Source organism: Heterodontus francisci, chromosome 7 (assembly GCF_036365525.1).
Source record: "Heterodontus francisci isolate sHetFra1 chromosome 7, sHetFra1.hap1, whole genome shotgun sequence".
In the NCBI taxonomy this organism is placed as follows: Eukaryota; Metazoa; Chordata; class Chondrichthyes; order Heterodontiformes; family Heterodontidae; genus Heterodontus; species Heterodontus francisci.
The window spans coordinates 124829276-124856406 of record NC_090377.1 but is presented as its reverse complement, the minus strand read 5'-3'; the positions used below and the strand labels follow the sequence as shown (position 1 = coordinate 124856406).

At 46.4% G+C, this 27131-nt stretch overlaps 1 protein-coding gene across 1 annotated transcript in view; it reads left to right on the top strand.

Annotated features, from left to right (window-relative positions):
- LOC137372309 (ATP-dependent 6-phosphofructokinase, liver type-like) overlaps window positions 1-27131 on the top strand; it is a 73116-nt gene that overhangs the window by 36694 nt on the left and 9291 nt on the right. The window contains exons 6-18 of the mRNA XM_068036124.1: window positions 157-201; window positions 2025-2133; window positions 5444-5539; window positions 7980-8072; window positions 11345-11470; window positions 13336-13400; window positions 15780-15843; window positions 18328-18474; window positions 19009-19079; window positions 21755-21842; window positions 22881-23033; window positions 23579-23743; window positions 24821-24882. Coding sequence (XP_067892225.1) covers window positions 157-201; window positions 2025-2133; window positions 5444-5539; window positions 7980-8072; window positions 11345-11470; window positions 13336-13400; window positions 15780-15843; window positions 18328-18474; window positions 19009-19079; window positions 21755-21842; window positions 22881-23033; window positions 23579-23743; window positions 24821-24882 — 1284 coding nt within the window. The remainder of the gene's footprint in view (window positions 1-156; window positions 202-2024; window positions 2134-5443; window positions 5540-7979; window positions 8073-11344; window positions 11471-13335; window positions 13401-15779; window positions 15844-18327; window positions 18475-19008; window positions 19080-21754; window positions 21843-22880; window positions 23034-23578; window positions 23744-24820; window positions 24883-27131) is intronic.

Below are 27131 nucleotides of genomic sequence, written 5' to 3'. Positions count from 1 at the left end.
AGGTTCAGTTTATTTTCTACAAACCATTTCACTCTGGACTTTTGCATCTGAGAGCACAAGAAGCTCTGTTGACTTGGGCTGGATTCAATCCAAGGTCTCAGCTGGTAAATTAACTTTTTTTTACCTTGTAGTAATCTGCATCTTTTCACTCTGCAGCCACCAGCGAACCTTTGTGCTTGAAGTCATGGGCAGGCATTGTGGGTAAGTTGCAGATTCTTGTGACATTCAGACTCTTATCTTGCAAAGCTAATAATTCAAAAAAAAAAAGTTTGTTGCGTTGCATTTTCAGAAAGAAGGGTGCAGCCACTGAACCAAAACCGGCATCATTGCCTGCTTGTGGCTTCATACATTTGGCATGTGTAGTGTGGACCCAGATACCATGCCACTGCAGAATTGTCTTGAGCTTTAGAATGGTGGCATATCCATGTACCAATGAAGCTGACAGCAATGCTTCTGATCCTTAAACTAAGAAAGGAAGAGGAAAAGCCACTTGTAGAGACCTTGTAGTTTCTGCTCAATCTGTATTCGTCTTTCAGTGCAAACCAAAGCACTGGAGTTTATTTCTAGAGAGATAGATTAGAAAAGCAGGGACGCTATGTTTAAAATTATATAGAACCTTGGTTAGACCACACTTGGAGCACAGTACTCCATATTACAAAAGGATCTAGAGGCACTGGGGAAATTGCTGGACAGATTTACAAGGCTGATACCAGAACTGAGGTTATAACCATCAGGAAAGACTAATCAAGCTGGGTGGGGTTAATTCTGCTAGAACTAAAGAAGTCTGGGAGGTGACCTGATAAAAGTCTTTAAGATTATGAAGCGGTTTGATAGGGTAAACAGAGAGAGGGTGTTTTCACTTGTGTTATGGCCACGTGGTGAGGGATTTGGGTGGTTCCCACTGTTCAACTCCCACCTGACTGCAGCAAGTGTATTTTGTTATTCGGGTTTAACTCCTTTTGTGTTTTATTTGTCAAACAAACAGACAGCGATGGGGTTTCTTCTAGGTTTAAAACAGAAAATCAATTATTTATTGATCAACACACCTTATCCCGAAAATTATTGCAACCACATTCACTCTCGCGCGGGCGTGCGCGCGCACATAAGAGACAGATAGAGGAAAAAGGGGTAAGCAATTATAAGTGGGGGAGGTGTAGGTTTCGGGGGGAGGGAGTAAACCTGTTGAATTCTCTTGGAAGTCAAGTTCTCGTTGGTTGGAGGCCTGAGGTGTTTGTAGATTTCTCTGTTGATTGAAAATTCAGTTGAAGACAGTAGATCACTTTTAATTGTCTCTGTCTCTCTCCATCTCTAGGACAGCCTTTTAAGCTAAAAGTTTGTTTCATATTGCCTCTGCTGGGAGACAGGTATTTTCTTCCCTGTGGTGACTGGCAATGGCCCAGGATGTGGCTACTTCACATTTTTTTGTTTGAAAAGAACCCATTCAATTCGGGAATGTGTTTCAGGATGGGTGCAGTTGACACCTCTTAGTTTTGAAGGTGTTCTTTGTTCTAATCAGATAGTGTGGCAAATTTCGAATACACATGCAGCATGTTTCCATTTTCTTAAAAACGCAAAGTCAGTTTTTATAACTCAGTTTTAGTCTTTTTAATCGTCATACTTCTCGTAAGCATGATACTTGTGCGAGGCTAAAACTAGGGGCCATAAATATAAGATGGTCACTAATCAATTCAGTAAGGAATTCAGGAGAAACTTCTTGAACCAGAGAATGCTCACAATGTGGAACTTGCTACCGCATGGAGTAGTAGAGGCAAATAGCATAGATGTATTTCAGGGGAAGCTAGTTGTATATGAGGGAGAAAGGAATAGAAGGGCCTGTTGACAGGGTGCGATGACGATGGATAGGCGGAGGCTTGTGTGGAGCATAAACACTGGCATAGACCAGTTGAGCTGAATGACCTGTTTCTGTGCTGTAATCCTATATAACCATGGATAGTTCCATCATCAGCAGTGGTTTCCTATTACTGCTTAGCCATGTAACCAATCTGGTCATCTCTTTTGTTCAGCTACCTGGCTCTGGTATCTGCATTGGCTTCTGGTGCAGACTGGCTCTTCATCCCAGAGGCCCCTCCAGAGGATGGCTGGGAAGACCACATGTGCAAGAGACTTGGAGAAGTAAGGATTTCAGAGCCACTTTGTCATTGGGACGTCTTTGAATGTGACTGGTGATTTCCACAGTTCCTAGCTGCACCACATTGGCCAAATATGAGAGCCAACAACATGTCCCGATCAAATTACTGTCTGCACAAAATAGCTCCAGTTATTTATACATTGATTAGGCCAATTAACTATCCTCGGGATATGGGCGTCACTGGCAAGGTCGGCATTTGTTGTCCATCTTCTAGTTTCCACTCACAAGGTCACTTGAGAGGGAAGTTAAAAGCCAAGCACTTTGTGTGGGACTGGAGGCATATAGACCAGGTAAGGTCGGCAGCTTCCCTTCTTTAAAGGACATCAGTGAACAAATTGGGTGGTTACAACAAGCCAAAAGCTTCATACCAACTCCTTTTTTTTATTCCAGATATTTTAATTCAAATTCTCACGGTGGTATTTGAACTCATGTTTTATGGATTATTTGTTCAGGCCTGCACCATAACCACTATGCCTCAATACCCTATTTTTCTTTTAAGTTCAAATTTTTGCTCCCAACCCCTTTGTCCCCTGTTACATTTTCTATTTAAGGGATCGTCCATACGATCTAGTTCCAGGTCTGTGTAACCAGGAGGTAGGGTGACTCGCTCTAGCACAGAATCTAGGCTGATATTCCACTGCAGTACTGAGGGAGTACTGCACTCTCTGAGGTGCTGGCTTTCAGATGAGAGATTCAGTCAAGGCCCAGTCCACTCTCTTGGATGGGTGTAAAAGATCCCATGAAACTATTCAAAAACCAAGGGAGTTCTCCCCAGTGTACTGGCTATATAAATACAAGTTTTTTAATATTCTGTTTACCTTCGAGAGCAAATCTCTAGTTGGTTCCTCTCCGTGCTGTAACTAAGTCTTTGTGGAAGGCTGCCATTTACTCCACCATTGGCTGCCATACCTTCAGTTACAGTCTTAAGCTCTAGAATTCCCTCCCTAAACCTTTCCACTTTTTAAAAAATTTGTTTGTGGGATGTGGGCATCGCTGGCTATGCCAGCATTTATTGTCCATTCCTAATTGCCCTTGAGAAGGTGGTGGTGAGCTGACTTCTTGAACCGCTGCAGTCCTTGGGGTGTAGGTACACCCGCAATGCTGTTAGGAAGGGCGTTCCAGGATTTTTACCCAGCGACAGTGTAGGAACGCCGATATAATTCCAAGTCAGGATGGTGTGTGGCTTGGAGGGGAACTTTCAGGTGGTGGAGTTCCCATGCATCTGCTGCCCTTGTCTTTCTAGGTGGTAAAGGTCTCTACCTCTTTCTCTGTTTAAGATGCCCCCGAAAGCCTGCCTCTTTGATCAAAATTTTGATCGCTGTCCTAATATCGCCTTATGTGGCTTGGTGCCAAGTTTTGTCTGCCAATGCTCCTGTCATGAGCCTTGGGACATTTTGCTATGTTAAAGGTGCTATATAAATGCAAGTTGTTGTGAGGCAAGAAAATGCGGAGTGAAGACTAATGTGGTCCAGGGTTGGGAGATCCACGATAAAGCAGAGGGTGTGCCCTGAGATGCAGGGCTCGTGGTGGGGGGGGGGGGGGGGGGGGGGTGCGGTTACAGAGACACGGAGGGACTTCCCAATCTGCAGTGGTGCCGCTACTTACCGTTCGAAAATTTCCAGAACCCATTTAATTCCCAATCCCCAAAGAATGAATGAAGCATTGGAGCGGGTTTGGCATTTGATATTGCACCAGCATCGTGCTGTGCAACATGAGGATAGCACTACAGGCGGAAAGATCCTTCAGCATCAAGCTCGGCTGATAGTCACAGCATTGGCCCCATAAGTTTATAATAAACCAAGCTCCACCTACTGTGATGCCATGATAATCTCACCCTTCATATTATTTGACTGTAACACCATTATTAAGGACCTGAAGTTTTCCTGGCACCTATTTCATGGAATGATGCAGTACACCGTGAGACCATTTGATCTACTGTGGCCTTGCCAGTCTTTGAAAGAACTATCCAATTTGTCCCACTCCCCTTTCCTCCAAGCCCTGCAAGTGTTTCCTTTTCAATCACATATCCAGTTCCCTTTTGAAAGCTACTATTAAATCTGCTTCCACCATTCATGCTAGTATACCTCTCTGTGCAGTAGCTTGCTGAGGGACCTCTTGCCATTGAAAAGCAAAACGCAGCTTCAGCAAAAGAGATTTCCTTATAACTGACTTATATTTGTCACTTGCAAAAAAGTTGGGCATGGATTTTGCTGTCCTGTGATATTGGTGAACTTTCAGAGACATTAGGTAATCCAATAGATGCTGCTGCTTGTGCCTTATATCCTTTTTTTTAGATTAGAGATACAGCACTGAAACAGGCCCTTCGGCCCACCGAGTCTGTGCCGAACATCAACCACCCATTTATACTAATCCTACACTCATCCCATATTCCTACCAAACATCCCCACCTGTTCCTATATTTCCCTACCACCTACCTATACTAGTGACAATTTATAAAAGCAAAATACTGCGGATGCTGGAAATCTGAAACAAAAACAAGAAATGCTGGATTCACTCAGCAGGTCTGGCAGCATCTGTGGAAAGAGAAGCAGAGTTAACGTTTCGGGTCAGTGACCCTTCTTAGTGACAATTTATAATGGCCAATTTACCTATCAACCTGCAAGTCTTTTGGCTTGTGGGAGGAAACCGGAGCACCCGGAGAAAACCCACGCAGACACAGGGAGAACTTGCAAACTCCACGCAGGCAGTACCCGGAATCGAACCCGGGTCCCTGGAGCTGTGAGGCTGCGGTGCTAACCAGTGCGCCACTGTGCCGCCCTTTGTAAGGGTGTCAGTATAACTGTACTTAACAAAGTCCTGCAGTTGGTTCCAGTGCAGGCGACAAAGCAAGACTTGCATTTATATAGCGTCTTTCATGACCTCAGGATATCCAAAAGTGCAAGTCACTGTTGGAATGTAAGAAACGTTAAGAACCAAATTGTGCACAGCAAGATCCCTCAAACAGCAATGTGATAATGACCAGATAATTGGTGATAGTGATATTGGTTGAGAGATAAATATTGTTCAGGACCCTGGGAAGAACTCCTCTGCTCTTTTAGAAATCTTTGCTCATCTGAGAGAGCAGATGGGACCGAAAGGCCTCACCTTCGATTGTGCAACTGACCCTCAGTACTGCATTGGGGTGTCAGCCTGGATTTTGTACTCAAGTCCCTAGAATGGAGCTCTGAATGCATGCCCTTGTGACTCCAAGGCAAGAGTGCTGCCCACTGAGTCACGGCTGACACCTGCTGATATCAAAGATGCACTAACTGACCTCGTGTGTCCTTTTTCCAGAGTCGCAGTAGAGGTTCTAGACTGAACATCATCATCCTTGCAGAGGGAGCAATTGACCGGCAGGGGAATCCTATCAGCTCTAACTATGTAAAAGAGGTAAGTATGAGAATGTTAGCTTGTATGAGCAAGAGCAGCGCTGACATGGTATGAGAAATTTAGACTTGTCCCTCAATGTGTTTGTGTGCATTTTAATTACTGGACCTCAAAATGGAGACACAAGGCAAGTGATTTTTTTTCATATAGGTCGGGCAAAACGAAGAAGCCTGGGTCTAGGTGCTATTCGAATTATTGATTTCTGTGGAGTACAGTGTAGACCCCAATCTCTGTAAAGCCTGGCTACCCGACTCGAACCCGACTACACGTGTCGGGCTTGGGTTGGGTCAGGTCTGTATTCTGCATCCAGCTTTCGGGGTCGGGTCAGGTCAGCTGCACTGTACTGTTTTGTTTCATATTGTTTCTGTTTTAATCTACGATTTTTTTTTGTTTCATTAATATGTTATTTTTGGGTTGGGTCGGACATTTAAAAAAAAACTAATGGACTCGGGGCCCGGGTCATATTCAGGTTGGCTATTGTTGGGTCGGGTTTTAATTTTATACCTGAGCCAGGCTTTAAATTTCTAGCTATTTAGGTTCTAGTTCAATAATGTCAATTTCAGTCTCTGACTATTTTCTATTTAGGTTCCAGTATGTGGGTATTTTACATACAGTTCATGACAACCAATCAGAGGATTATGTTTTAATGACCAGAATGTATGCAAATTTACAGGCAAATGCATTACATCCTAAATGGCTGAACCATCAAGAGAGCTTTGTTCCAATTTAGATCAGTTGTAGATTGTTCAAAAGCATTGACAGCAGTGCAAGAATTGGGCAAGATGTGATGTCAAAGCTGTCTAATATCAAAAGCAAACAGACTATCACTTTACCAGAAGAGCACGGTTTCCAGCTTAACTACATGCGTTAGAAAGGTTTGCCTAAAGAAAATCCCTAGTGCTCTACTTTGAACTGTCTCAATACCACGTGAGGTGACTTCTATCAGATTTCACAAACGCTCCTGTAAAGAAAGTTGAGCATTGTACTATTCGCTTCTTAGCTGTATCTTTCCACTTTTGTATAAATTATCATGCAGATAAATTCGACTATTGGTTTTAGCCTGAATTTAACAGCCTGCCTGGGAGCTGTTTAGTAGACAGCCCAAATTATCTGTGGTGTTATATATTATAGCTATAAAGTAATTTTTAGTCCCAGTAAGCATGCTGTCTCACTTTGTATACCCAAACAGATGCAGTTTTCAGTTAGAAAAAACATGTTCTGGGTACTGAAACTGCCCCTTTTGCTGTGAACACAACTTAAGTGTCAAGAGAAAGCCAGAATCATAGCAAAGTTATGTGTGCCCCTTGGGTAATGGATTTCCCAGGAGTACATAGGACAAATGGTCTGAGCAAATAAATAAAGCAAAATACTGTGGATGCTGAAATAAAAACAGAAAGTGCTGAAAATACACTGCAGGTCTGGCAGCGTCTGTGGAGAGAAGAACAGAGTTAATGTTTCAGGTCTGTGGCCTTATAGGTCTGCCTGTACATCCTTGATAGCCCAACAAGAATTAAAGAATCTGCAGTAAAGGGACCCCAAGCTCATTTAATGTGAAAAGTCAACAAAATTGTCCACGTTGGCACAGTGGTTGAATTTTAAACAGACATCAGAAAGTATATCCAACAGGCCATTCAGTTCAGCAGATCCATGTTGGTGTTTATGCTCTTCCCACCCCTCTTCGTCTCACCCCATCAAAACATCAGATTGCTTAACTGAGCAAAGCTCATGTGAAACATCCGTTGCATTACTTGAAATACAATGCAGCACAATGCTGTGTCTCCTGCACCATTCATGTTACGAATGCAAGGATTGACCCCTAGCACTGCGGACTCTGGAGGTTAGCTAGAAACATTCCAGCTGGTCTCTGCTGCATGTTATTGTTATGGTGGGGTTAAAGCAACCAGTACCCATTTCTGTTGACACATTACAATGCTGGAATTTATATAAACAATTCCTGATCCTCAGGGCCCAAGTTAGAGTCCCATCCATTAACACACAGGGTCTGAGATTTACACTTTGCACTTTAACCTGGATTACCTGCTCTTTAACCTGATTAAGTAATCAGACTCACAAGCCCATGAAGTTAGCCTGCTCTGAAGTGCAGAGAAGCTGTTGCATTTTAATCCTTGTCCAAGAAGAGAGCTGCCGGTGTGTTATTTTTCTTACCATTTAAAACAGCACACTGTCCATGTTGAAAATGCCTTCAGTTGGGACAGGTTTCCCTCCCTGCATTATGTGTAGCAAAATCATAAACCTGCTCTAGATATGACACGCAAAGGAAATCTCTTTCCCTTCCCTTGCCGCTGTATGTTAACTCTATTTCAGTGAGTCTGAGTTACTGGGTTTACTAAATGCCTTTCTCTTATTCCCTGAGTATTGCATCTGTGGTTCCTTCCTTCCCTCACTCACTGATTTGTGTCTTCTGTTTTTTTTTGACTCCTAGCTTGTTTCTAAGCACCTCGGATTTGACACACGGGTCACAGTCTTGGGACATGTGCAGCGAGGAGGAACACCCTCTGCCTTCGATCGAATTCTGGTAAGCGCAAGTGTTTACTCTGAGCCTCTATGAATGGCACCTACACCATGGCCCTCGCCTAACAGCTCACTGAGTAGCTGAGCCATGCAGACCAGGGTGTTCCAAGCTCCATTTCCAGCCTGTGCTGAGTTAGAGCATCCCAGGCAGGGCAGCAGTAGTAAGAGGTGCCACGATTGGCCTTGGGAACCATTAGTTAGAGAGGAAGAAAGAATAGCCAGGGTTTCTGACCCCCGATCGCTAACTGCAGCTGAGGGCAGGATTAGACTTGGCTGCGCTGCTCCCGGTGGTTGAAAGTATGCTCCGCTCGCCATTGAGGCTCGCACATAAGAAATGGGCACTAGTGGGAGACACCCATGAAACCGTACCAGAAAACTCTTGATATTTTAAGGAGAGGGGCAAGAGAAATCTGGTGAATGGAGGAAAAGAGTAGCATGGATGCCAGCCTTGTTTATGGCACTGCTGCACGAGAGTGTCACATATGCTATGGGCACAGTGGTACGACACCTCAAGTGACCCATGGTGCATCTGGCGACTACAGTCTGCTTAACAGCACTTTCAGTACATTGTCAGCTGGACTCAGTCAGTAGTTCCAGTCTCCAGTATGAAGGTCAGCAGTCGGTCAAAGCTAATCTAGCACAGCATCTAAGCTGGTGCTGCTGTCATTGTTGTGGGAGTGCTGCACTGTTGGATGTGCTATTTTCTAGATACAGAAATGAGGTCCTGTCTGCCCTCTCGGGTAAAAGATCCCTTGGCACTATTTTGAAGAAGAGCAGGAGAGTCCACTCGAGGTCCTGGCCAATATTCATCCCATGACCAAAGTTCCCAGAACACACTATTCATTCCTGATGCTGTTTATGGAATCTTGCTGAGTATATATTAGCTGCCACATTTGTCAGCATAGCAACAGTGATTGCTCGTGAAATTCCATTGACTGTAAAATGCTGCAGTGCATTCTGAGGTGTGACAGGTCCTATATAAATACTAAGTCTTTGTTGCTTTGATCATCAGAGTAATGGAATAGAAAAAAAGGGTTGCCTTTATACAGCACCTTGCACACCTGCAGTGTTCCAAAGCACTTTACAGCCAATGAAGTACTTGTGAAGTATAGTCACTATTTTAATGTAGGAAACGCTGCAACTAATTTTCACACAGCAAGCTTTCAGCAATGTGATTAAGATCAGCTAATTTGTTGTAGTGATATTGGTTGAATGATAAATATTGGTCAGCATGCCCAAAATCCTCTTCAAAACTGTGCCTTGGAGGGGGATTTGAACCCACAACTCTCTGATTCAGGGACAAATGAGCCACCCACTGAGCCACAGCTGAGATGTCAGGCCATGAGGAGGAAAGAAACTAACATACAAGGCAAATCAGTTATTTTTAAAAATTCATTCACAAGTTGTGGGTGTCGTTGGCAAGGCCGGCATTTTTTGCCCACTCCTAATTGCCCTTGAGGTGGTGGTGAGTCGCCACCTCTAACTTGCAGGTGGTGGTGTTCCCATGCACCTGCTGCTTTTGTCCTTCTAGGTGGTTGAGGTCGTATGTTTGGCAGGCGCTGTTGAAGAAGCCTTGGCAAGTTGGTAGATGAGAAAAGATTGAACTTTAAGGATCTTTTTTATTGGTGACTTTTTTTTCAGATCTTTTGTCAGTTTTTATTTTTATCATCAAAAACTGAGGAAATCAAAAGAGGAAAATTAGAACCCTCAAAGCCAGAGGAAATTTAAGGAAAAAATCTGTTTATTTTGAACATCATTAAACTGCAATATAAAATGGGCCTAACATAAGCTCCAGTGTAATCTACAGCCAGGACTTTATTCATGCAACGGGGGTCTCAATGTCCTGAAAATGTGACACTGAGAAACCGGTGTCGCCTCTTGCGTAGGAGGCTCACCAAATCTAGTGTCAATTAGACGCTTAACTGGACAGTGGCAGGCCTTCCACGGGATTGAGGACCCTGGGGTGATGGAAGTCCCGCCCTCTGAGTTGCCAGCCAATCAGAGGCCAGCAGCTCTTTAACTGATCAGCGCCACCGTGGAGGCGGTGGCTGCTGCCGGTGGAGCATCCCGCCGAAGACCGAGGAGTGGCACTGGATTCAGGCCAGAGGTAGGTCAGGGTGGAAGGGGTCTTGGGGAGGGGAGGGGGTTGTCGGGGGGGTGGGCAGCAGCAAGGGCAGGGGAGTGGCTTTCAGTGGGTCCCCTCCCTAACCGATGCTGGGTCCCTCGTTCAGGCACTGTGGGATCCCCCCCCCCCCCCACCCCCCCACCCCCCCCAGCCCCAGAGCTGGCAAGCAACCCGCGTGGTTTTCCCTGCTGTGCTTCCTGTGCGGTGACAGGGCTGCCTGCCGCAGGGCTAATTGCAGTGGTGGCTGGATGAGGCCCTTAATTGGGCATTAATTGCCCAGTTAAGGGCCTCAATTGGTGGCAGGGCGGGAAGGCCGTTAACAGACCTTCCCACCCTGGCTTTAATTTTGGCGGAGGCAAGAAGGTGGCAGGGTGTTTCCCCGGCCCCTCCCCACCACCATCCCGCCTGATTATGTGCTCCCCCTGCCTCCAAACCCACCGTTGGGGGGGGGGGGGGGCTAAGAGCATAAAATTCCCCCCTATGTTTCCACAATTGAACAGTCCTGTTATGTTGTATCGACTGTAAAAGACATTTGCAGTGTTTAGGAAAGTATCCGGTGTAGAATTCCCTGGGAAGGTGGGGTTTCTCTTGCCGTATCTTTGGCAGAAGCAGCCACTTATGCCCTTTCTCTAGGGTTTCTGTCAAAAGTAAGGAAGGAGATCAGGAAAACTCCCTCAGATGTTCCAGGTGCATGTTTGACGCATCACCTCACCACCACCCCCCACCCACCCACCCCTCTGTAATATCATCAAGGACAAATATTTTTAAAGTCTGACTGAAATATGAAATTTGATGTTGGAGAACATGAAGTACGTTGCTGCCATTGCAGGCAGTGTTTCCCGTTTGTTTTAATAGCATAGCTGTAATCATTAGCAAGGCTCTTCAGATATACTTCGTTTTGTACACTTTGTTTCAGAGCCGATCAGCCTCCCAGAGTGTAAAAGCTCTTCATCTTCCTACACTTTCACATAGAATTTGCAGCATGGAAACTGACTATTTGGCCCAGCTGGTCGGTGCCAGTGCTCATGCTCCACACAAGCTTCCTCATTCTACTTGATGTCTTGCTGTCAACATATCCTATACCTTTCTCCCTCATTTCTCTCATTTATTTCCTCGCGCTGCCTGATCTCCTTTCTTTATTCCGTCCTCAGAGCAGCAAGATGGGCATGGAGGCCGTACTCACCCTACTGGACGCCTCGCCAGAGACTTCGTCCTGTGTCGTCAGCCTCTCCGGTAACCAGGCCCTGCGGCTACCGCTGATGGAGTGCGTGCAGCTGGTGGGTGTTTGATGCTTTCCCTGTCGGAATTACTTGCTGAGAGTGGACATCCGATCCTTGTCTTCCATTGTAAACTTTATTTTGAGGTGGCTGCTGCTCCCTCCCTTCACCTCCTTGGTAAATCTCAGTCCCAATCACCCTGATGCCAACTACTAAATTTTGGACCAAAAAAAGGTGGATGAGAGTATTTCTAAATGGCGAGGAGCAGAGAAATTTAGGAATCCATGTGCAGAGATCACCACTAGCTCGTGGGCAGCTAGTCTTTATCTCCAAGGGAGTGGTGTACAAAGGCATGGAAGTTATGTTGCGTGACTGCAGAGCCCTGGTTAGACCTCATCTGGAATACTGCCTTCAGTTCTGTGCACCACACCTCAGGAAAGATTTATTGGCCTTGAAGGAGATGCAGTGTAGATTCACCAGAATAATACTGGGGCTTAAAGGGTTAAATTATGAGGACAAGATGCGTCGACTAGGCTTGTAATAAAAACAGCAAGTGCTGGAAATACTCAGCAGGTCAGGCAGCATCTGTGGAGAGAGAAGCAGAGCAGACCTGAAACGTTAACAAGGGACCGTAATCTTAAAATCAGAGCCAGGCTGTTCAAGGGTGCTGGCAGGAAGCTTACACAAAGGGTAGTCGAAATCTGGAACTCTTTTTTTTTTTTTTCCCCCCCCTCAAAAAGCTGCTGAGGCTGGGGGTCAATTGAAAATTTCAGAAACAGAGATTGATAGATTTTTATTGGGTCAGTGTATTAAGAGATATGGAGCCAAGGTGGATAGATGGAGTTGAGATACAGATCAGCCATGATCTAATTGAATGCTGAACAGGCTCGAGGGGCCGGATGGCCTCCTGTTCCTAATGTGTTCCCTTCGAAGACGCCAGGCGCTGGGGTTTGCAACGCCACTGTATAAATGCTTTCTGCATATTGGGTAACATAATAATGAGTGTCTCCATGAAGGAAGGCAACTCGGACTCGAGTGCTTGGCCATGGAGCTCCCAGGGTCGTAAACAAAGGAGTATTAGACTAAATTTGACGCTGAACCACAGAAGGAGATATGAGGACAAGTGACCAAAAGTCAAACAGGTAGGTTTTAAAAAGCGTCTTACAGGAGGAGAGAGGTTTAGAAAGGGAATTCCTGAGCTTGGGGCCTAGTCAGTTGAAGGTATAGCTGTCCATGGTGGAGCAAAGAAAATCAGGAATGCACAAGATGCCAAGGTTGAAGATCACAGAGGGTTGCAGAGATAGGGAGGGACGAGGCTGTGGAGGGATTTGAACACTAGGATGAGATTATTTAAATCAAAATTGAGGTGATCACTTTATGATGTATGTCACAGTCCTGTGTCCCAGGCTGGGACACCTGCTCTTCTTTGATGTTGGCTGATCTCTAGTGGCTTTATTTCCCCTGAGCTAGTGAGGGAAGAATCAGTGGATGGGGTGGGGTGCGGGGTGTCTTGTTCCTGATCGCACATCGCTGACCTCTGCTGTATGGACATCAGGGGCAAGAATATCCACTGGTTCATGGTGTAGCAAAATCACAACCCTATCTTTTATAAGTGTGGTTGTGATTTTGTTTTATCTAATCACTGAGGGATTGCCCCCTTCCTTCCCAGCTCACCCAGGGGTGGGCATGTCTGTGACGTTCTCCGAGGCTCATTTCTCTTGCATAGCTGTTGGAGGGCTACTGCTGTCCATGGAACTGTACCCCAACAAGAATCTGTGCCTTCAGCAGAGGTGGTGGGGGGGTGGGGGGGGGAGGAGAGAATTGTGGCAGAAACTATTTTTTTGAATTCCGTGGCGTGTTGAATTTTTAATGCTTTGGCTAAAGGTGGCCTGATGCTCACTTTCTTCATTTTGCTTCATTTGAAGACCAAGGATGTGCAGAAAGCGATGAACGAGAAGAGGTTTGATGAAGCCATCACTCTGCGTGGCAGGTAAGGGCTCCAGCTCTGTTCTTTCTCTATATCTTGGTATCTTAAAACAGATAAAGAAAGATTTGCATTTCTATAATGCTATTAATTAACTCATGACCTCCCTAAGCGCTTTGCAGCCAATCAAGTACTCCTTGAAGTCTGTTCACTGTTGTGACGTATGAAACACGGCAGCCAATTTGTATGGAGCAAGATCCCACAAACAGCAATGTGATAATGACCAGATAATCTCTCTCGATGATGTTGAAGGGTAATTGTTGGCCATGTCACTGGGGAGAATTCCCCTGCTCTTCTTCAAAATAGTGTAGGGGTATCTTTTACATCCACCTGAGAGGGCAGGTGAAGCCTCAGGTTAATGTCTCATCTGGAACACAGAACTTCTAATGGTGCAGCGCTCCCTCAGTACTGCACTAGGAGTGTCAGCTGAGATTTTGTGCTCAGGTCTTTGCACTGGGACTCACGACCTTCTGACTCGCTGTATAAAGAAGAACTTCCTTGCGTGGATCCTAAATGTGCCTTGTACCAGTTTGAACTAATGCTCCTTTATCCTGGTGTCATGATTTCAGTCCAACATGGACCAAAGAGCTGAATTCCAAAAGCGAGGTCACCATTAACCAGAAACTGAACTGGACCAACCACATAAATGCTGCGGCTACAAGAGCAGGTTAGCGGCTGGGGATTCTGTGGCAAGTAACTCACCTCCTGACTCCCCAATGCCTGTCCATCTTCTACAAGGCATAAGTCAGGAGTGTGATGGAATATTCTCCACTTGCCTGGATGAGCACAGCTCCAGAATCTCTCAAGAATCTCATGACCATCCAAGACAAAGCAGCCCACTTGATTGGCACCGCATCCACCACGTTAAACATTTGCTCACTTCACCACTGGCACATAGTGCCAGCAGTGTGTACCATCTACAAGATGCGGCAACTCACCAAGGCTCCTTCCAAACCCACAACCTCTGCCATCTAGAAGGACGAGCGGCAGACGCATGGGAACACCACCCCCTGCAAATATCCCTCCATGTCTCTCACCATCCTGACTTGGAACTATATCGCTGTTCCTTCACTGCCACTGGGCCAAAGTCCTGGAACTCCCTTCCTAACAGCACTGTGTCTACCTACACCACAGGAACTGCAGCGGTTCAAGAAGGCAGCTCACCACCACCTTCTCAAGGGCAATTAGGGATGAGCAATAAATGCTGGCCCAGCCAGCGGCGTCCACATCCCATGAATGTATAAGTAAATAAAGTTTGAATTAATGTTTGCTTTTCACCTTTTTTCTGGCCCATTTGCCAGCTTTTCTGAGGTCCCTTCTAACTCAGTACCTTTCAAAGCTGAAAAACTGAAGATACCAATTTCTCCAAACTTTCCTGCTCCCTCAGTCCCATGTCTCCAAGGTTCAGCCAGTGACTCCTTTCTTCACTGTCTCCAAGCTTCTGCTCCCTCATCTTTTGGTTTGCAACACATTTTTTTTTTGTAAGTGTAACTTTAGAAATGGCACGTTTTACATCATGATTTGGAACAGTATTGAACAGTTTTGATCATTAACTTTAATATTTTGCATCAAGAAGGAGAGCTAGTTGGGAGAGATTCTGAGTCGGGTCATGTGCAGAAGCTGAAGTAACACATACTCTGTCGGCTAATCGAACTCAGTAATTTCTCCCTGCTGCTTCCCCGGGGTGGGTTGTTTACAGAGGTGAATGGATAATGAGGGCGGTCGTTATTTTGAAGCAACTGTAGCCAACATTTGCTGCCTTAAGTAATATCTCGGGGACTAGTGGATGGAGAACACTGCACCCCTAAGCAGTCTAAAGAGTGCTTTACACTGTATCTCACCATGGGCTTTTCTCGAAGAGGAGCAGGAATGTTCTCCGTTGTGAGCCTGGCCAATATTTATCCCACATCCACTAAAACAGATTACTTGGTCGTTAACACATTGCTATATGTAGGACCTTGTGCACAAATTGGCTGCTGTATTTCCTACATTTCAGCTCTGTGCTGTATCTGATGTAGCAATATAGAGGGAGATGCATCCTGTTTCTGGGGCTGCTGAAGCTCCTGGAGCTGAGGACCAGATACACAAGTGAGCCTTATTATTACACACACAATTCAAACATCCACACACAAAACTGATAACACCCCATCAACAAAAATAAAATGAGATTGTCTATACATGTGACAATCCAGATGCACCATACACGCTAAACCCAACATTCCCTCTTCCATAAAAAGGGACATATATGAAGCTTTCCTTTACTGTACCCGAGCTTTACCCGATGAGTTAAGAAATGCGGCAGTACGGCCACACTTGATGTCTTGGAACACAATCTGAGTGAATCCTAAATCCTAATGGAAGACTCTCTTGTTCCCTTCACCACAGGAGCTTTGAGAATAACTGGAATACCTACAAGCTACTGGCTCACCAGAAAGCTGCTCTGATCAAGGTAAACTCACAGGCTCAAAGCATTAAGACTCCTGCCACGTGGGGCCAGCACTCGACTAAGAGAACCACAGTCAATCCCCATACTCAGTTGCCACTTGTATCCTACAGGGTGAATTCGCCCATGTGAGCTGGGATGGCAGGCACAGAGAGGGTGTAATATGCTAGGTACAGGGGACAGATAAAGGACTGCTTTCCTCGTGCTGCTAAAATACATCTCTGTAAGTGACTATATTATCTTATATGGGTGGCACAGGTTACCGAATAGTGTACCAGTATTTCTGAGTTCCACAAAGGAATGGAAGTTATTTTATAGTTGTATTGAGCTCTGGTTAGACCCCATCCGGAGTTCTACATTCAGTTCTGGATGCTGCACTTCAAGAAAGATATATTGGTCTTGGAGGAAGACCAGTGCAAATTCACCAGAATTATACTGGAACTAAAAGGGTTAAATTACGAGGACTGATTGTATAGACTAGACTTCTATTCCATTAAGTATAGAAGATTAAGAAGTGATCTAATTGAGGTGCTTAAGAGGATTAAAGGAGTCGATAGTTTCTCTCTATCTATCCTATTTCCTCCAGTGGGGGTGTCCCGAACAAGGGAGCATAACCTTAAAATTAGAGCTAGGCAGTTCGGGGATAATGTCAGGAAGCATCCCTTCACACAAAGTGGAGTGGAAATCTGGAACTCTCGCCCCTAAAAAGCAATTGAGGCTGGGGACCAATTGAAAATTTCAAAACTGTGATTGATAGATTTTTGTTAGGCAAGCATGTTAAGGGATAGAAAATCAAGGCAGATAAATGGAGTTAAGATACAGATCAGTCATGATCTAATTGAATGGGGGTAGAACAGGCTCGAGGGACTGAATGGCCTCTTATTCTTTTGTGCCATAACCAACCGGAGCTGCGGGCACACCCCTCCATAGTGAATCCAGATCTCCGCTTCCTTATTCTTTTCAGTAATAGGATCCTTTGCCAGTATTCTGATCCCCTGACCTGACTCTAGTGCTGTGAGGCTGGTTATGATTACACCACCCACATCAGCTACAGCACAAATGGGAAGCCCATGTGCAAGTTTTTTGATCTGGTTCTCTCAGCAATGGAGACTTCAGCTTTGAGCCCTAGGACGAGGTTCTGAAATTCCCCAGCCTCTTTCACAGGATGTGGGGCTGATTTCTTATGCTCCACAAACACCACTTCGGCATGTGGGCTGTGGAGAGGTGTGCGAGTACTCCTTGTTGCTCAGCTCTCGCTGGTTTCCCACCGAAGGTTACCTGCTACGCAGGAGTTCAGTTGAGCGGGACGTAGACGTTGCATCTCATGACTCCAGTGCAGTGCTGCAGTGCAATGCAGGGCCTCCTGACATCCAAACTGGCAATAGTCAACAACATTGTCTGCACTGGTATTGCTGTATGGGTTACATAGAATCATAGAATGGTTACAGCACAGAAGGAGGCCATTCAGCCTTTCGAGTCCATGCTGGTTCTCTGCAAGAGTAGGTTTAGCGAATCCCACTCCCCTACCATTTCCCCATAGCCCTGCCAATTTTTTTCTGTTATCCGGTTCCCTTTTGAAGGCCTCCATTGGATCTGTCTCCACCACACTCAGGCAGCATATTCCAGATCCTAACCATTGGCTGCGTAAAAAGTTTATCCTCTTTTTTTTTTGTTTTGTTCTTTCATGGGATGTGGGCATCGCTGGCAAGGCCAGCATTTATCGCCCATCCCCAATTGCCCTTGAACTGAATGACTTGCTAGGCCATTTCAGAGGGCATTTAAGAGTCAACCACATTTCTGTGGTTCTGGAGTCATGTGTAGGCCAGATTTCCTTCCCTGAAGGACGTTAGGGAACCAGATGGTTTTTTACGACAACCGATGATGGTTTCATGTCACCCTTCCTGAGACTACTTTTCAATTCCAGATTTTTTTAATTAATTAATTTAAATTATGGAATTTAAATTCCAACAGCTGCCATGGTGGGATGTGAACCCATGTCCCCAGGGCCTTAGCCTGGACCTCTGGTTTACTAATCCAGTGATGTTACCACTATGTCACCATCTCCCCTTTGGTTCTTTTGCCAATCACTTTAAACTGGTGTCCTCTGGTCTGTTCTGGGATTAAGTGGAGCTCGTAGTGAGACCCAAGAGCCATTTGTGGCCCTGGACAGTCTTCCTGCTCTGTCTCTGGACACCCTTGTGCTGTCCAGCCGAAGAAGGCAAGGCAATGCTATGATTGTTACCCCAGCTCCTATGCAGCCTATGGAAGAGTCCTGGTACAGGAAAACTATTGGCCTGGTAGTTCCCCCCACCTCCCTACTCCTCCTGTAGGTGAGTGAACTGGCCTCTAATTGAGAGCAACCCACAGTGATGTCTGTGGAATCATCAGCACCCTCCCTGCCATCACACCACATTGCAGGGTTCTCTCAGAGTTAGTGAGCCAGGATCCTAGACAGTGCTGATATGTCTTTGTTGTTTGCCAATCTCACAGAGTAATTTCAACATAGCCATTGTGAATATAGGAGCTCCGGCAGCAGGGATGAACGCAGCCGTGCGTTCCGCGGTTCGAGTTGGGCTGTCGTCAGGTCACACAGTCTACACTGTTAGCGACGGGCTGGAAGGATTTGCTGCTGGGCAGGTATGTGGCTCTGTTGTTCGAGGGAGATGCGGCCCTACAGTCTTATTCATGTGCATGTCAGGAGGAATGGGCATCGACAAGGTAGTGGCAGGTGTTTAACTATATCTAGGTTGGTGTTAGCAGATCCTCTGTGGCACTACTCACAGTAATGAAAGTGATGCTATTCTCTACCCATAGAGATCAGCAGATCTCCTCTGGAATTGCTCACAGTTGGAGATGTGTTGTGTTTACATATAGATAGACATTAACAAATCTGCTGTGGCATTTCTCACAGTTGCAAGAGATGGGGCCGTATTAACGTATAGTTCGGTGCTAGCAAATCTCTGGTGGCATTGCTCATGGTTGGAGCAGATATCCTGTGGCATTGCTCAGTGAGTCGGAGGCGATGCTGTTTTTATAACAATAGTGGCGTTATCAACATAGTGTGATGTGGAAATGTTACAGGATGTAAATGTGACGCCTACAGGAAGTATGTGCTAGACAGCAGAATTGTAAAATATTTCCGATACATTCACTCCTTGCCTTTTCCTGCAGATTAAGGAAGTGAGTTGGCGTGACGTTGGAGGCTGGACTGGACAAGGCGGCTCACTGCTGGGCACAAAACGGTAGGTATCACCTCAGCACCCTGCTGACCTTTCACCTCATGAGCAGACTACTGAGTGTGGGAGGGCAGGATATTCTCTGTACCATCAGACTCTATGTATTTACTAAGAAACCAAGCGTTTATATTGCTGAAACTACTCGAAATAATCTTCCTCATGCTGGTAGTTCAGATGTTACTGAATCCTCAAGCATTTGTGTTGCCAGAGACACTTTTAACATACCCATTTTTCCATAAGAGGAGAACCATGGAACTATAATCCCCATTGGTATCAGGTTTTTTTTTATAGAGATACAGCACAGAAACAGGCCCTTCGGCCCACCGAGTCTGTGCCAACCATCAACCGCCCATTTATACTAATCCTACACTAATTCCATATTGTTACCACATCCCCACCTTGTACCTATATTTCCCTACCACCTACCTCTACTAGGGGCAATTTATAATGGCCAATTAACCTATCACCCTGCAAGTCTTTGGCATATGGGAGGAAACCGGAGCACCCGGAGGAAACCCACGCAGACACAGGGAGAACTTGCAAACTCCACACAGGCAGTACCTAGAATTGAACCTGGGTTGCTGGAGCTGTGAGGCTGCGGTGCTAACCACTGCGCCACTGTGCCGCCCACTTTGTCTTTGTAGTGCCCTTACTTTTGAGAAACAGGGTCGTGGGGTCAAATCCCACTCCAGGAACACAAGCCTGTATTCTGGGCTGGCACTCCCAGTGCAATACTGGGGGAGTGCTGCACTGTCAAAGATGTCATCTTTCGGATGAGCTAAACCCAGGCCATGTCTGCCACTGCAGGTGAATGTAAAAGATCGCATGACACTATTTGGAAAAACAGGGCAGTTCTCCCCAGTTTCTTGGCCAACTGGTCCTTCGCTGCTGAAAACAGATTATCTGCCCATTCACCACATTGATGGTTGTGGGACTTTACTGTGTGAAAATTGGCAACCATGTTTGCCTACATAATGACAGTAATTGGACATCATGGGAAGCATGTTGAGATATCTTGAAAGATATGATAGTGTTTCTTTTGTACCTTTTTTCTGTTTTTGTTTTCTTTCTTTTGCTCATCTGCTGTTCTCAGCTACCTTATGAAGGTAGCCAAGATCTACTAGGCAGAGTCTGTGGTTCAAATCCAGGAGAGGACAGAGGCCCCACTTTTAAATATTAATTCCCTCCTTTTAAAGGGTTGCCTGAGGTCCAGCTCTCATTAGATGCATGGCCTTTTTTTTTATATAGTCTTTAAAACGAAAGACTTGGATTTCTATAGTACCATTCGTAACCTCAGTATGTCCCCAAGCGTGTCACAGCCAATGAAGTATTTTTGAAGTGTAGACACTTGTAAGGTAGGAAGCGCAGGCGGCTAATTTGCTCAAAAGCTCCTGCAAACAGCGGTGTGATCATGACCAGAGAGTCTGTTTTAGTGATGTTGGTTGAAGGGTAAATATTGGCCAGGGTGATCTACCCTGCTATCCTTCAAAACAGGGCCATGGGCTCTTTTACAGCCACTTGCTAAAGTGTTTCTTTTAATGCATTGGCCTGAATTCGGGTAATTAAAGACGCTGGAAGTTTCTGAACGTCCATTCCCTTTTTAAGCAGCTCGGTGGCACGTCCCCTTTAAACGTTCTGCCTACCTCTGATCTGGCCATTGTACTCGAGTTTGGAAACTTAAATGTCTGACCAGCATGCTACAGCACAGTGTGTTCTGTCACCCGCCTGCAAACCTCACAGTGCCTGTCCCAGCTGTCCTATATTGCCTTTGACCTAAATCAGCGAGTCATAGAATGATATAGCACAGAAGGAGGCCATTCGACCCATCGTGCCTGTGCTGACTGTTCGAAAGAGCTATCCCATTGGCCCCACTCTCCTGCTCTTTCTCCATTGACTTGTACCTGTTTTCCTCATGCATTTATCCAATTCCCTTTTGAAAGTTATTATTGAATCTGCTTCTATCACGCCGTGCGTTCCAGATCATCATAACTCACTGTGTAAATTTTTTGTTTCTTCTGATTCTTTTGCCAATCACCTTAAATCTGTGTCCTCTGGTTGCCGATCTTTGTCATTGGAAATCAGTTTCTCCTTATTTACTCTGTCAAAACCCATCATGGTTTTGAACAAGTCTATTAAATTTCAGCTTAACCTTCTCTCCTCTAAGGAGAACAGCCCCAGCTTCTCTGGTCCCTCCACATAACTGATGTTGATGTTTATAGTTTCAGTGGCTGATGTTGAAGTGTGTCTCTGAGCAGTCTGGCAAATAAATATAAACGTCCAAAACAGCTTGATGTATATTGCTTTCCGGCCACTTTCATTACCAACTAATTCAAAAGTTGAAACGGTCTCAGATTGTCCCACCATAACTGTCTGTGTGGATAACACTTGGGCTGTACTGTCTTTCATCCCTGCTATAATCAGAATAGAAGGATATGCTGATAGGATGAAGAGATGTTGGGAGGAGGTTTATGTGAAACATAAACACCAGCCTAGACCAGAAGGGCTGCATGGCCTGTTTCTGTGCTGCAAATGCTATCCAAGTCCCTCGTTCCTGTTACCATTCTAGTAAAGGTACCATTCGAGCAGTCAGTATCAGCTACTTCCTGACATTCTTGTATTGACTCCGTTTACATCTACTTGTCCAAATTTATGTGCTGCTATTTCATCCATTTTGTTTGCAGAACACTCCCTGAAAAGTGTATGGCACAGCTCGTGAAACAGATCCGCAGTAATTGTATCCATGCTATCCTCATTGTTGGTGGGTTCGAGGTGAGATGTACACATTTTTGTCGAGTCAGGGACCCTCCTGTCACCCTTCGCTGCAGCTCTCGTCAATTCCTGCCGTCATTCTCGGACATTTGCTCACCGTCCCATTTGGCTTTGTTGAGTTGCACATTCCTCGCCCTTGCAGTACCATTAAGCTGCTGACAGGGGGTGATGCTGAGCTCGCAATGAACTGTTTCCAGCATTGCCACCTGCAGATGTACACTGGTACTGCAGCCATGACAACCAGCATGTCATTGAGTTGTATTTTAATTTTTTTATCGCAATTCCTGGAAACTATGGACGTATGAGGTGTGACTGTTTACCTTCCTAAGTCTAAAGGTCCTTTTGTAAACTCCGCCTTCCCCCCCCCCCACCGCCTTTTCTCCCCTCCTCTCCTGAAAGTGCTAACTCTTGCTGTGGTGCAATACAGGCAGCCCATAGAGCTGGCTACATTCACCGAGTGTGAGAGCTATGGCAGGCTGTGTAAGCACTGGAGAGGGAATCAGTTGATGCTGATGTTTACATGGCCGATACTCGGAGTGTCATTGGTAGCATCAATGGACGTGGGTTCAAGTCCCCAATTCAGGGGCCGCAGCACATAAGGTAGGCTGGCACACCCAGGGCGTCAGCAGGTATGATACAGATGTAATGCCCAGCCCCTCCTCGCAGATTTTAGGGGTGTTTATAGTTTAAATGCTCCTGCTACATCTCTGCATTCCTCGCGCTGCTAAAATCAAGACCCATCGCACTTTCCGCATCTGACTGCTTCTTTCCCAAGGTAGCTTCAAACCTACTTAACCTCCCCATCCACCTACAATCTGCGGACCTTTAAAATTTAAAACTTGGCATGACCTCCCAACCTACTCCCCGTCTTCCCTTTTGCAACTGTGGCAGCTTCCTCCGGCACGGGGCCCAGACCCGCCATCTTGACTTCTCTTTTGGAGGATGCCCATGTAGTCGTTTCTGAGGTAAAAGTGGAGCGGTTGCTGCGGTGACGTGGGCGGGTGCATTGACCAGCGTGTGCTTCTCCTTCCATGGCAGGCCTTCGTGGCGGCCCTGCAGCTGACAGAGGGGCGCGAACACTACGAGGAGCTCTGCATCCCCATGTGCGTCATCCCGGCAACCATCAGCAACAACGTGCCAGGCACCGACTTCAGCCTCGGCTGCGACACTGCGGTCAATGCCGCAATGGAGGTAAGGGGGAAGGGAACGTGGGAACAGGAGGAGACCGTTTGGCCCCTCGAGCCTGTTGCATGGGAACAGAACAATGCCATTCAGCCCATTCAAACTGTACCGCCATTCAATTAGATTATGGCTGATCTGTAACCTGGCGCCAGAGCGACGGGGAATGCAGTAATTAGCCACAGCTTTTCAGCTTTGGAAAGAGGTGGAATGGGCCCGATAAGGATCAGTAATGGAATAAAGTACATAGCGGGTGCAGTCCCTGCCCCATATAGCTGATATGATCATGCTGAAACAATTAGCTGCTACACTGGGTAGTCAGTCCATCAGACCCCTTAATAATATCCTCGAAGAGGATTGAACTGCTGCCTGTTCACCCAGTGGAATCCCATTGCGTCTTTCAAAGATGAACATTTGGATTGGGACAGTCCGGGAGAGTTAGGGCAGTGGGAAGGAGCTGACACAGTTCTGACCATGTGGGTCTGCAGGATGCAGGATCTCTGGGGCAGGCTGCTTCACCTCTCTGTGTGTTGCTGATAGTTACTTTCTCTCCTCAGACCTGTGACCGTATCAAGCAGTCTGCATCAGGAACCAAGCGGCGAGTCTTCATCGTGGAGACCATGGGAGGTTACTGTGGCTACCTGGCTTCTGCGACAGCACTGGCTGTTGGGGCTGACGCCGCCTACATCTATGAAGACCCAATTAACATTCACGACTTGACGGTGCGTTCGTGAGACGCTGAGCGACATCTGACTACGGGGCGTTAAGGAGATGTTAGGCGGCAATACTCGATCCCTTACTTTTCCCGCTGTGGTTACTGTCCATCCTCCTGACGATGCTGACTGGCCCTGGGCTACAATCTATCAACCACCACCTAAACAAGTGGCAGTTCTTCAATGGAAAGCTATTCAACTGGCAGGGGAATCACAACCTGCCATCAGCGCTTGCATATTTCTGATTTCAGGCGAAACCCTGCATGCTGGGGTGGTTTTCTCCTTTTCTAGCCCAATGGCAAGTTGTAGTTTCCCACCCCACCATCAATTTCATGCAAAGCAAAGAAGGAGGCCATTCGGCCCATTCTGCCTTTACAGAGTTTGAAAGAACTATCCAGTTAGTTCCGCTCCCCTGCTCTTTACCCAGAGCCCTGAAAATTGTTTCCTTTTCATGTATTTATTTATTTATTTAGAGATATAGCACTGAAACAGGCCCTTCGGCCCACCGAGTCTGTGCCGACCAAGAACCACCCATTTATACTAACCCGACAGTAATCCCATATTCCCTACCACCTACCTACACTAGGGGCAATTTATAATCGCCAATTTACCTATCACCTGCAAGTCTTTGGCGGTGGGAGGAAACCGGAGCACCCGGCGAAAACCCACGCGGTCACAGGGAGAACTTGCAAACTCCGCACAGGCAGTACCCAGAATTGAACCCAGGTCCCTGGAGCTGTGAGGCTGCGGTGCTAACCACTGTGCCACTGTATCCAGTTCACTTTTGAAAGTTATTATTGAACCTGCTTTCACCATCCTTTCAGGCAGCGTATTCCAGATCACAACACACAAAAATAATTCTCCACACCTTCCCTTCTGGTTCTTTTCCCAATGATATTACATCTGTGTCCTCTGGTTACTGACCCTCGAGCCAGTGGAAACACTTTCTCCCGATTTACTCTATTAAAACTCCGTCAGGTTTCTGCCAGCTTCCATTCTGGGCTGCCCCTTCAGGGAGGCTGATCTGTCTGCAAGTGCTCAGTTTCCATGCTCCTCACCCTCTGACACTTTGCTTTGTACCCGCAGGCCAACGTGGAGCATCTAACCGGGAAGATGAAGACGACAATCCAGCGAGGGCTTGTACTGAGGTAGGCTCTCACCGGAAAAAACACGGGAAAGGGTACAGGCCTGGTGGTAAAGCCAGGTAACACTTATGCGCCCCTGCTGTCCTTTCTTAGGTGGGTAGCGTCTCTCACCTCTGAGTCAGAGAGTCATGGGTTCAAATCACCCTCCATAGACTTGAACACAAAATGTAGGCTGAGGGAGTGCTGCGGTGTCAGAGGTGGCATCTTTCAGGTGAGATGTTAAACCGAGGCCCTGTCTGCACTCTCAGGTGGACGTAAAAGAACCCATGGCATGATTTTGAAGAACAGCAGGGTAATCCTGGCCGATTTTTATCCCTCAGCCAACATCACTGAAGTGAATGATCTGGTCATTATCACATTACTGTTTGTGGGAGCTTGCTGTGCACAGATTGGCTGCCACATTTCCTATATTACAACAGTGACCACACTTCAAAAAGTAATTTTTTTTTTTATTAGTTCATGGGATGTGGGCGTCGCTGGCTAGGCCAGCATTTATTGCCCATCCCTAATTGCCCTTGAGAAGGTGGTAGTGAGCTGCTTTCTTGAACTGCTGCAGTCCTCGGGTGTAGGTATACCTACAGTGCTGTTAGGAAGGGACTTCCAGTATTTTCACCAGTGACCGTGAAGGAATGGCGATATAGTTCCAAGTCAGGATGGTGTGTGACTTGGAGGGGAACTTGCAGGTGGTGGTGTTCCCATGTATTTGCTGCCCTTGTCCTTCTAGTTGGTAGAGATTGCGGGTTTGGAAGGTGCTGTCTAAGGAGCCTTGGTGCATTTCTGCACTGCATCTTATAGATGGTACACACTGCTGCCACTGTGCGTTGGTGGTGGAGGGAGTGAATGTTGAAGGTGGTGGATGGGGTGCCAGTCAAGCAGGCTGCTTTGTCCTGGATGGTGTCGAGCTTCTTGAGTGTTGTTGGAGCTGCACCCATCCAGGCAAGTGGAGAGTATTCCATCACACTCTTGACTTGTGCCTTGTAGATGGTGGACAGGCTTTGGGGAGTCAGGAGGTGAGTTACTCGCCACAGAATTTCCAGTCTTGTTCCAGTCCTACTTAGGCCCCCTCCCCAAACTGTCTTTCCGGTACATTGATGACTGTATCGGTGCCGTTTCCTGCTCCCACCCCGAACTGGAAAACTTTATCAACTTTGCTTCCAATTTCCACCCTTCTCTCACTTTTACATGGTCCATCTCTGACACTTCCCTTCCCTTCCTCAACTTCTCTGTCTCCATTTCTGGGGATAGGCTGTCTACTAATATGCATTATAAGCCCACCAACTCACACGACTGCCTTGACTACTTCTTCACACCCGACCCCTGTAAGGACTCCATTCTATTCTCCCAGTTTCTCCGTCTCTGACGCATCTGCTCTGATGATGCCACCTTCCACAACAGGGCTTCTGATATGTCTTCCCTTTTCCTCAACCGAGGATTTCTTCTCTTTGCCCTCTCTTCCCCCCCGCCCCCCCCACCCCGTGGTTGACAGGGCCTTCAACTATGTCCAGCCCATTTCCTGCACTTCTGCCCTCATGCCTTCCCCTCCCAGAACTGCAGCAGGGTTCCCCTTGTCCTCACTTTCCACCCCATCAGCCTCCACATAGAGAGGATTCTCCGCCATTTCTGCCACTTCCAGTATGATTCCACCACCAAACACATCCCCTCCCCTCCCCTCCCCGTCAGCATTCTGAAGGGATTGCTCCCTCCGCGACACCCTGTTCCACTCCTCCATTACCCCCAACACCTCGTCCCCTTCCCACGGCACCTTCCCCTGCAATCGCAGGAGGTGTAATACCTGCCCATTTAGCTCCCCTCTCCTCATTATCCAAGGTCCCAAATACTCCTTTCAGGTGAAGCAGTGATTTACTTGTACTTTCAATTTAGTATACTGTATTCGCTGCTCACAATCTGATCTCCTGTACATTGGGAAGACCAAACGCAGCTTTGCGGAGCTTTCAGTTGCTTGCCATTTCAACACCACCGCCCCCCGCGCTCATGCCAACATTTCTGTCTTTGGCCTACTCCAGTGTTCCAATGAACATCAACGCAAGCTCGAGGAGCAGCACCTGATCTTTCGATTAGGCACTCCACAGCCTTGTGGACGGAACATTAACTTCAGTAACTTCAGAGCATGACTGGCCTTTTTTAAATTTATCTTTTAACCATGTGTCTGCTTTTCCTGTAGTCAGAGCTGCTCATTATTCTGCTATTAACACTGTCGCTGGACTGATGCTTTGTCTTTCACCACAAGCATT